At 46.6% G+C, this 10,398-nt stretch overlaps 1 protein-coding gene across 2 annotated transcripts in view; it reads left to right on the top strand.

Moving 5' to 3' along the window:
* The first annotated feature begins 428 nt into the window (after positions 1 to 428).
* fkbp15b (FKBP prolyl isomerase family member 15b) overlaps positions 429 to 10,398 on the top strand; it is a 16,593-nt gene continuing 6,623 nt past the window's right edge. The window contains exons 1-20 of one of the 2 annotated variants that reach the window (XM_030782113.1): positions 429 to 614; positions 2,648 to 2,754; positions 2,878 to 2,956; positions 3,151 to 3,220; positions 3,687 to 3,761; positions 3,867 to 3,965; positions 4,432 to 4,581; positions 4,738 to 4,806; positions 4,962 to 5,105; positions 5,418 to 5,569; positions 5,683 to 5,731; positions 5,983 to 6,108; positions 6,501 to 6,591; positions 6,873 to 6,958; positions 7,313 to 7,355; positions 7,955 to 8,064; positions 8,198 to 8,296; positions 8,391 to 8,485; positions 8,943 to 9,045; positions 10,378 to 10,398. The exon at positions 10,378 to 10,398 is cut by the window's right edge and continues 151 nt beyond it. In XM_030782113.1, the coding sequence (XP_030637973.1) occupies positions 565 to 614; positions 2,648 to 2,754; positions 2,878 to 2,956; positions 3,151 to 3,220; positions 3,687 to 3,761; positions 3,867 to 3,965; positions 4,432 to 4,581; positions 4,738 to 4,806; positions 4,962 to 5,105; positions 5,418 to 5,569; positions 5,683 to 5,731; positions 5,983 to 6,108; positions 6,501 to 6,591; positions 6,873 to 6,958; positions 7,313 to 7,355; positions 7,955 to 8,064; positions 8,198 to 8,296; positions 8,391 to 8,485; positions 8,943 to 9,045; positions 10,378 to 10,398 (1,818 nt within the window). In that variant the 5' untranslated portion in view covers positions 429 to 564. Of the gene's footprint in view, positions 615 to 2,647; positions 2,755 to 2,877; positions 2,957 to 3,150; positions 3,221 to 3,686; positions 3,762 to 3,866; positions 3,966 to 4,431; positions 4,582 to 4,737; positions 4,807 to 4,961; positions 5,106 to 5,417; positions 5,570 to 5,682; positions 5,732 to 5,982; positions 6,109 to 6,500; positions 6,592 to 6,872; positions 6,959 to 7,267; positions 7,356 to 7,954; positions 8,065 to 8,197; positions 8,297 to 8,390; positions 8,486 to 8,942; positions 9,046 to 10,377 lie in introns of both variants that reach the window. The other variant, XM_030782105.1, reaches the window with a different exon arrangement.

Raw genomic sequence — 10,398 nt, 5'->3', positions numbered from 1 at the left:
TCTTCTTCTTCTATGTGTTCATTAGGATTCGAAACTTTGAAGGTGAATAACGCCACCTGTTCTGCAGGAATGCGTAGGGGTGGCCTGCTAAAAGAGCTAAATGTTAAAATCTGAAATTAATGCCATTTCCATTTAAAAACGATTACAGCTTTCAATTTAAGACAGACGCCCTGAGACCATTACGTCTCGTTTTCCGTTTTCCATGATACTGGAATAGTAACGTTGTAGCATAAATCGTGCGCGGAACATTTGATTTAGATACCATATTCAAGAAAGGGATAGTGTGATCGTATAGTTATGAGATCAGCGAGTCCAGCGTTACAACTGCTTATACTTGACGCTTGTGAACAAACCCAGAATTGTCAGGTGATCGCGTCAGCTGATTTGAACTAGAAACAGGAAGGGAAAATGGAAGTTCATTCGCCATGATATGGCGATGTATATCTAACCCCGGAGGTTGTGTGTGTGTATGTGTGTCATTTCACCATTTTATTTAATAACACAAAGTAAGTTCTCATCACGGTTAACCCATTCGCTCCGATCGGGAATCCCGAAGGTGACGATATGTTTTCCAATGAAGATGAGGACGGAGACTTTCTTTCTCCTACAGGAGGGTGAGTTCATCTCAGGCTAACAGACCCCAAACCATGGTTTTAGACAGCCGTTTTTCCGTCTCTCCAGTCAAAGAGCAATACACACACATGCGTAGACACACGCTACTCTCTTTATGTCACTAGCCGACTATTTATCATTTTAACATGCTTGCATGTTTGTAGCAATTTATACACCGAGAATTCCGATAAAGGCGACTGCACTTTCTGTCTATGAGTTTGTAATTAAATCTACCTTTCCGGTTCTGCTTTTAGAAAACATTTGTATATGCTAACCCAACTTGTGTTAGGTTATTTTTATTAACCTTGCAAGCGCACAGTTTTGTAACTTGACCGCTGGTGGGCGAGAGTCGTGGTAAAGTAATTGACTGTATTGTTGATAAAATGAATCTAGTATCCTACGGTTTTGTCTTTGTTCCTTGTCTCTTCGGTTGAACTTCACAGCCCGAATAACCGAACGAGGACTGTTGAGTTCAGTCCAGAAAAAACTTCAAAGTTCAAATTCCTTACTTTTGTGAAGTCTCTCTCTGGCTGCAGTAGCCGAGTTCAACTGATTTGATCACTGTTATGGCAGCCAGAAAAAGAAAACTTAATCAAATGAGTATTAATTAAGAAAAAAAAAAAAAAAGAATACAAAAACAGTTCATCCTCCAAATCGAGTTATGGAATTCTCCCTCCCGCCCTCCACGCGTCTCTCCCTCATTCTAACACCTTAACGTTTATATTCATTCTCACATGACATAGTCCAAAGCTGCAGTGATCTCGTGAGCATGTGATTAGAGGGTTGTAATAGCCCATCCCAGTGCCTGTGGACGGACATGTGGCTGTCTGACTGTCGTGCCAACCTTTTAATCATGAGAATACTTCTGAGACTTATAGACATTGCCTAATGTCCTGTTTGCATTAGGCAAGTAAGTAACTGTTAAGTTGACGACTTGTTAGTGAGATGTCTGCCCTATTGCATAAATGTATCCTTAGAAGTAAACCTGTCAGTGATAAATGCCTGAAAACATGAAAAGATCAAGTCGGTCCTCCCTCGTTCAGCTTGAATGTGAGTGAATTAACAGTTCGTCGGTGTCATTTTGCACTACACTAAACGAACCAGAGTAATGACATGTCTGAGTGGTCAAAGAAGAAGGAGAAAAAAAAAAAAAGATAACATGATTTGTGGCTTAAGTAATTCACTCTGTCTCTGCAGAGAACAAAGTTATAAGGCTGATTTAGGCATGGGAATCTGTGTGTGTGTGCGCGCGCGCGCGTGTGTGTGTGTGCGCGCGCGCGCGTGTGTGTGTGTGTGGTACTGCTGTGTGTTTCTGTGCTAATTCCGCTCACATGGTTGTAGTTATGGGAGTCAACGTTCGGGCATGCTGTGTCTAAGCCTTCCCCACAGCGGATACGGGAGTGTGGACCTAACTTTACGACAAGGAGCTGCACTCTCCGCGGCCGTGGTTCTGTCTTAAATCTGCCACGGACGTGTGAGCGGACAGGCGAGCACCTGGGCTGTACTCTTCAGAGACGGGGACAGACAGAGAGAGAGAGAGAGGGGTGGGAGGGTGCATGAGCGTTTTTTATCTGAGGTGGTTGGACAGGGCTTTGCAAATCTCTCCGCCCTGGTACCAGTGGAGCTCTGTGTATTGGTTCAGGGCAGCCCAGTTTGTGGCTGAGTGTAGACCAGTATGGCTAAGCGGAACGATAATGAATATAAATGGAATGAAATACATGGGTCAGTGCTTTGGAATAATTGTGTGTGTGTGTGTGTGTATATGTGTGCGCATGTATAACAGTCGAACGTTGCTGAAACTTTGAGCAGAATTCTACTTCTACTTCTCATATGCAGCTGTCTGGAGCACTGTGTTTCCTCAGGCAGCAGGAAGCTAGAGAGACTTGAACTATATATAAGCTGAACAATACTTTGTTTTATAAGTGGCTTTACTCACTGAAGAATTTCATTTCTCTCTCTCTCTGCCTCTCTCTCCCTCTCTCTCTCTCTCTCTCTCTCTCTCTCTCCCTCTCTCTCTCTCTTTGTGTTTTTCCAGGGCAAAGTTAGCCTCTCTCTTCGGTCTGGATCAGGCGGTCAGCCAGGGGAATGAATCTTTTCAGTACACAGCGCCGAAACAGCCCAGGAAATCCTCTATGAATTCGGGTAATGCGCCAGGAAACCTCTCAGTCTGTCTGTTAGGAAAGCAAAAAGCATTCCACAGGTACTGTAGTGTGGGAGAGTGTGAGCGTATGAAGTCGGATTGAGTGTTTTTGTGTTGTTTTAAAGGCGCCCCCACCCAGAAACCAGCCCCGCCGCCCGGCTCTCCTGCGGTCCTCTTTGCCACAGCGGTTCACGCTTACAGATAGTGAGTACGGACCCTCTCCTGCCACACTGCTCTCCTTCAGGTCCTTTTGTCAGTATGCCATTATCATCATTCCGTGTTTCTCGCTACACGCCCTTGAACGACCTCTGAGTCAGCAATAGGACAGTGGCTGGATTTGTAACTGTCATGTGTGTGTCTGTATTGCGGCCTGATAAATGTCATTTATTTCTCCCTAGTGTCAGCGGTCAGTATGTTAAACAAGGGAAGCTGGGGGCTGCAGTGCTTGGTAACCAGGCAACCAAGGAGGTGGGAGCCATCCCCTTTTTTTACGTTTATGGGTTTTTTTATTTTCTTCAGCGTATCCTATCCATTAAAAGCCACAAGATTGCTGCTTAAAATCCTCCTCAGTGATAATACATGGGGTTGTATGGAAAGTGCTGATCTCGGATCAGTTCTTCTCTTTCACAGTCCCGATTAGTACAGTTTATGTGGTCTGAGGTAGCTGATCCTAGATCAGCATTTTTACTTTGAGACACCTGGTAACAAGTCTCAGGGAAGTATAACGGCTTGTTTTTGAAATGAAAGTAGAGGAGGATTTATGCTGAGATCTGACTTCTGCTTTAGAAGCTCCATCACGCTTAAGACCAGAATGTAATTTTGAATGTTTACGTGTTTGAGAGACATGATCATTCTCACTCTGCACACGTTGCGCCTTCACACAGGTCTTGGTTTTGATCATTTTTAAATTTATTTTCATACTTTCTTTTCTCAGTACAAACTCCTTCTGTATGCCAGTCAGCAGAAACCGATCACCCAGGCTCGGATTCAAACTGCCTTCATGTTCACTGTGAGTTCGTGTGCACTGACAGTGTTATACACACTTTTCACATAATCACTGTGGAAAATATACTCTCTCTCACTGTGTGTGTCTGTCTGTCTGTCTCTCTCTCAGGTCCAGCCGAGTAATTACTGCACATTTTATGACGACCAGCGACAGAACTGGTCGGTAATGTTCGAGTCAGAGAAGGCAGCGGTGGATTTCTGTAAGGAGGTACGCGTGGAAGAGTGCGTCCTGTTTGAAATAAGCGACGGGCTTTTCTCCCTCTCCTCCTGTGTTTTGTCCTGAAGTCTCACCCCCTGAAACTCACAGAGCGACACCAGGCAGCCGTTAGCCTGTTAATGAAGTGCTTTAATGTCACATATACTGACCTGTGCCTGCACTGATCACAACTTTCAGCACGAGCTTTACACGCTGTCTACTCTCAGTCTGCACTAGTGTACATTTCTGAAACGTATTATTCAGTGGTTCTATATCCTGGAGAAATCAGTCGTCTCCACTAACAGTAGATTGGGGATTGGGGTTAGACCTTTGATCACATTGGTAAAGCATGAAGTTTAAATACAGTGTGTTCCATTTGTTAGTGCATGTAGGCCGTATGTGTTTGTGCGCATGCCTGTGTGTGTGGGTTTTTTTTTTTTTTTTTTTTTTCAGTGTTGGTGATCTGCATGTGTTTCAGGTGTGTATAGCCAAGGTGAACTGCTCTTCCTCTTTGGATTCAGTGGTGACGCAGGACCTGCTGCTGGGGGAGGGGCAAGGGGCGGAGCCTGGAGACTCTCTGGAGGTGGCCTACACCGGCTGGCTGCTACAGAACAATGCTATCGGACAGGTGAGACTCTCTGAAAAGAAATCCTTTAATTTGGAGAAAAGGAGGAGACAGCAGATGCTCAGAGAGAGAGAGGCATTGGAATTTCTATACATGTAAGAATATACTGTTCAGTCATTTTCTCTTTTTTGAGATGTTGTCTGTGTTCTGTGTTTTCAGGTGTTTGACTCAAATCTGAACAAGGACAAGTTATTGAGACTAAAGCTTGGAGCTGGTAAAGTCATCAAGGTGAAGAAACGTGTTCTGGAATGTTCTTCATGATGACGAAGCAACAGATTTACGCTGTCTCCAAATAAAACACACTCTCTCTCTCTCTCTGTCTCTCTCTCTCTCTCTCTGTCTGTCTATCTGTCTGTCTGTCTCTCTCTCTCTCTCTCTCTCAGGGATGGGAAGAAGGGATGTTAGGCATGCGTAAAGGAGGCAAGCGACTTATGGTTATTCCGCCGAGTCTGGCTTACGGATCTCAGGGCGTCCTGAACCGCGTTCCAGCAGACAGCACTCTGGTCTTTGAAGCAGAGGTCCGCAGGGTAAGACTCGACTTCTCTCTCTCTCTCTCTCTCTCTCTCTCTCTCTCTCTCAGCATCTAATGCCCACACACATTGCTCCAGTACTTCCTCTGTGTTTACTATATAGCAGTTGCCTTTGAATTTCTCCCCCCTGGAATTTAACCAGAATTGTCTCCTTTGGGCCACATCTGTGAATTATGTCTATAATATTATCTGTGCACGTAACCACTCTTTCTCTGTATGAGAAATCAGATATGTGACAGTCTTGTTTTCACTGGTACCGTGTAAAAGTCCGGCTGATGCGGTGGTGTGTTCTGTGTGGTGTGCCATCAGGTGAAGTTCGCTAAGGACGGCGGCGGTTCTGAACGGGTCAGCGTGGGATCCAGAGACTCTGCTGGTCCGTCTCCGGTGCCCAGCGTGGACAGTCTGGGTCCTGAGCCCAGTTCTCAACCTCCCAACCCCGCACCAGTGCCAAGCAAACCAGGGTAAGAAAACAGGAGGCTCTTCCCTTGTGCTAAACTGAAAAAATAGTCAGAGAGAGAATGAGAAGTCCTTTTTCAGGCTGTTGGTCTTACACTGTGTACCTTTTGTCTACCAGGGATCCGTCTCTGAGAGCAAAGTCAAATTCCCTCAGTGAGCAGCTATCTGTGAGTTCCCCATCTCTTAGTTTTTGGGGGTTTTTTTCCCCCCACGATTCTGTTCTGTTTTGTGACATGAATGTTCTGCCAAACGCTTGTGTGTTGAGTCATCTGTTGAAAAATGTTTTATGTTATGTCAGTAGATCGTAGATGTACAGGCAGATGTGTGAGTGATTTGCGTGACGCATGTCCTGTGTGCGGTTCTGTTCCCCCTCCCCCCCCCCCACCCCCCCCCCCCCACCCCACCCCCGCCCCTGCAGAATCCTGATGCCACTAAAGCCAAACTCATTTCCCGCATGGCTAAAATGGGTCAGCCCATGTTACCCTTCCTCGCCGGCCCAGCGTCCTCATCCTCACAGGCGGAGTCCAGCGACTCAGAACTAGAGGTGAGGGTTTGTTCACCGAAACAGACCAACTTGCTGTGCCTGCTCGCGTGGATGCGATTGGTTTTTTTTGGTGGGGGGGGGGGGTCTGTTTAATGTGTCTGGGGCCAGTGCTCCGCCCCTCTGTTGTTTTCTTGTGTCTTTACCTGCCTGAGATCGGTTTGTTTTGTTTTGGTTTTTTTAACTCTCGATGAGCTCGATAGTTATTATTGTCAGGTCTTACCACCGGATCTCAAAGTTTCTGTGCGTGTGTGTATGTGCGTGTGTGTATGTATGTGTGTATGTGTGTGTGTGTGTGCGTGTGTGTGTGTGTGTGCGTGTGTATGTGTGTGCGTGCGTGTGTGTATGTGTGTGTGTGTGTATGTGTGTGTGTGTGTGTGTGCGTTCTGTTACAGGACCCCAGCGTGTCCAGACTGAAGGAGCGACTTCCTGCTCCGTCTCCTCAGCCTGTTCCCATCACCACTACTCCCCCAGTCTCAGTGCAGGGTCAGCACTCACACACATGCACACACACACACACACACACACACATGCACACCTCACACACACATGCACATACATGTGCACACACACATGCCCTGCTCTTACTTACACACACAGCTCATACACCTAACACATAAATAAATCCATAAATACGTAATCATATCTAAGCTCTGCATGAACACAGAACATAACTGCGTATAGTCGGGTAGTGTCGTTGCCTGACCTGTCAGAGAGGACACATGTCTACATATGTCATTCACTGTCTGGCCTTTGTGTTTGACAAGTGACCCCAGGAGCTGCCCTGATGCCCGTCTCCATGGCAACCGCCGCCCCACAGCCCATGCTGCCCGGAGCGGTACACGCCTTCCAGGTGAGCGGCAAAACACAAAACGCTCCCCCTGTTCATGTTAAAGCACATCTGCGGCCGGGAGCAGGCGTCTTAACACGGCTCAAAATCCACAACGAGAAAAAGACCTACGTGTGAGAAAGCGTTTTGTTTGTTTTTACTCTGATGTGCTTAGATACGGTAGTGAGAGAGAAAAAAAACTCCCTTTTGGAGCAGTCGCTTGGCCAGAATGTTTGTGGGTTTGTTTGTTTTTGGTGTCTGTCTGTCTGTTTGTTTGTTTGTCTGTTTGTTTGGGACTGAGGTGAAATGTTTTTTTTTTTATTTGTCCTCTAGCCGTACACTCACACAACATCATCTCTGGCTCGCTCTCCTTTTCAGCCCGTGGGCCAGATGTATCCCACACAGACTGTGCCTTACCAAGGTAAAGTACGACCCAACACCCATCCTACAAACCCGCTCCCCTCCCTCATACACACCACCCTGTCTGGGTACAAACCCACTCCTCTCCCTCATACACACCACCCTGTCTGGGTACAAACCCACTCCTCTCCCTCATACACACCACCCTGTCTGGGTACAAACCCACTCCTCTCCCTAATTCACACCACTCTGTCTGGGTACAAACCCACTCCTCTCCCTCATTCACACCACCCGGTCTGGGTACAAACCCAGAACCCGGTCTGGGTACAAACCCAGAACCCGGTCTGGGTACAAACCCAGAACCCGGTCTGGGTACAAAACCAAAACCCGGTCTGGGTACAAAACCAAAACCCGGTCTGGGTACAAACCCAGAACCCTGTCTGGGTACAAACCCACTCCTCTCCCTAATTCACACCACCCTGTCTGGGTACAAACCCAGAACCCTGTCTGGGTGCAAACCCAGAACCCTGTCTGGGTGCAAACCCAGAACCCTGTCTGGGTTTTGTCCTCCCCCCCGCTGACTCAGACCTGTCCTCGCGGGCCTTTGTCCGTGGTGCGACGCGCTGACTTGTGAATGTCTCTTTGTCATTTGGGCTCAAGGAACGGGTGACGTCACGTCCTTTTTGATGACGGAGGCCCGGCAGCACAACACTGAGATCCGACTGGCTGTCGGAAAAGTGGCTGACAAAGTCGACCAGTTGGCTTCTAAGGTCAGTAGGATGCTTGGCTTTTTATATCTCTTTACTTCTCTCTGTTTCTCTCTCTGTCTCTCTCTCTCTTTTCCCTGCCTTTTTTTTCTTCTGAAGTGTAGGTTTCGATTGACACCTGTCCTCTCTTTGACAGCTGGATGACCTGCACAAACAGGGCGGCGTCTCTATGGGCCTGTCCAACGTCTCCATGGAAACGGCTATGATTATGCACAACATCCAGAGAATCATACAGGTGACTGCTTTTCCTCGCAGAGTGAAAACCTGGATGAGGGATTCACGAAAGGAACGGGCGAATAACCTCTCCTCCTCTTTTTCCGTTCTACCAGGAGAATGAGTGCTTGAAGAAGGAGGTGTTTGAGAAGAGCTCTCGCATCGAGGAGCAAAACCGCAAAATAGGAGAACTCATCAACCAGAACCAGAGGTCTGTTCTAGAGAATTCCGTCATGTCAGTCTTTCTCTCCTGAGAGAGAGAGAGAGAAAGGGATAGATAGAGAGGGTGTGAGAGGGGTTTATCTATTTCTCTATTCACCTGTAGACAGGTAAGCATGCACAGGGCTTAACCAGTCCTTTCTCATAACTGATCATTTTCAGTTATTAGGCAGTTTGTGCACAAACAGTTAGTCTGAAGAGACAGCTTCAGCCCCTCTGAACTGTTGCCATGCCCTGTCAGTCAGTGAGGGATGATGGTGTCTGTTGGTTTCTGTGCTCCTGTGTAGCAGCAGTTTTTTACTGTGTAGCAGGAAACTTGATCAAGATATGGATGGGAGATTGTTTTGAGAAAGAAGAAGCCAACCAGTTTGTGAAGTTAGTGAAGTTTCTCTTTGTGTGTGCGTGTGTGTGCGTGCCTGTGTGTGTGTGTGTGCGTGTGTGCTCTCCAGGTACATGGAGCAGAGTAATTTGTTGATGGAGCAGAGAAATGACTCAATGAAGAGCTCAAGTGAACAGAACCAGGCCAGAGTACTGCACTTAGAACAGGACAAGGTACTGTCTCTAACCACACACACACACACACACACACACACGACAGCATTACTGCCCTTTCACACTCCCTCACACGCACACACTAATGCACACACCACACACACATAACAGCGTTACTACCCTTACACACACACACACACTACTTAACACACTCAGCACAGAGAACTGGATGAAATTTAGCATCACTGACCCTAGCATGATAAATGCCACCACAATACATACTTGACACACTCAACCTTGTGTTCAGTTTATACACAGAGAATAGGACACAGTATAGCATCCTCCAATAGAGAAAGAAGGCTTTACAAATTGAATGATATTTTCAAAAGAAAAGAAAAAAAACCAAATTGACATGGTAGAATTAGTTGAATGGATCATTCTCCATCCAGACCCTGGGTCAGTGATATCTGACTGCACTCTCTCCAAAGGACCCGGTTTCTTTCTCTTCCTTTTCCCACTCCAATAACAATGTGCTTTTCTTCCTTTGAGTGCTCCTGTTTCCTATTCCTGGAATGCTGTTTTTTGTTTTATTTTGTTTTGTTTTTTTTTTTGTTCTGTAACTACCCAGTTTCTGAAGTTCCTTGATCAGGTTGGAGTGTTTTTAAAATTAACAGCCGTCGTTGCTTGAACGACTCACTGACCAATGGGAACGTAACTTCTGTTCTCCTTATTTCTCATTTAATTCCTGGCTTTCATTCCAACGCTCTGATTGGTCTTTTCCCTCTGTTCTGATTGGCTGTGAGCTTCTATTAGTGACTGCTCTCTTTTCCCAGCATGCACTGCCACAGGACCTGGGTCCAGACCAGGTGAGGTCGTCTGCTCTTTTTCTCCGTATGTGTGTGTCTCATTCTCTTTTTCTTCATCATTTCATTCCATCAGTCTTTTCAACACGTGTTCTAATTTTTCTTCATCCCCCCCCCCCCCCCCCCCCCACCCCCTTTTTTTGTCTTTCTTTTTTAACAGCTGCCAACCAGTCTCTCCATCATAATTTCATCACCACTTAATACTGTATAACTGCCACCCGTTACCCAACCAGGATGTTTACTTAATACTCTCTCTCTCCCTCTCTCTCACTCACTCTCTCCCTCTCCCTCTCTCTCTCACTCTCTCCCTCCCTCTCTCTCTTACTCTCCCTCTCTCTCTTACTCTCCCTCTCTCTCTTTCTCTCTCACTCTCTCACTCTCTCTCTCACTCTCTCTCTCTCTCTCTCTCTCTCTCTCTCTCTCTCACACTCTCTCTCTCTCTCTCTCTCTCTCTCTCTCTCTCTCTCTCTCTCACACACACACTCTCTCTCTCTCTTTCTCTCTCTCTCTCTCTCTCTCTCTGTGTCAGGTGCGGTTGACTGAGGAGTTA

This window comes from Chanos chanos, chromosome 1 (genome assembly GCF_902362185.1).
Source record: "Chanos chanos chromosome 1, fChaCha1.1, whole genome shotgun sequence".
Classification (NCBI taxonomy): Eukaryota; Metazoa; Chordata; class Actinopteri; order Gonorynchiformes; family Chanidae; genus Chanos; species Chanos chanos.
This window is presented reverse-complemented; position numbering and strand designations above follow the sequence as displayed.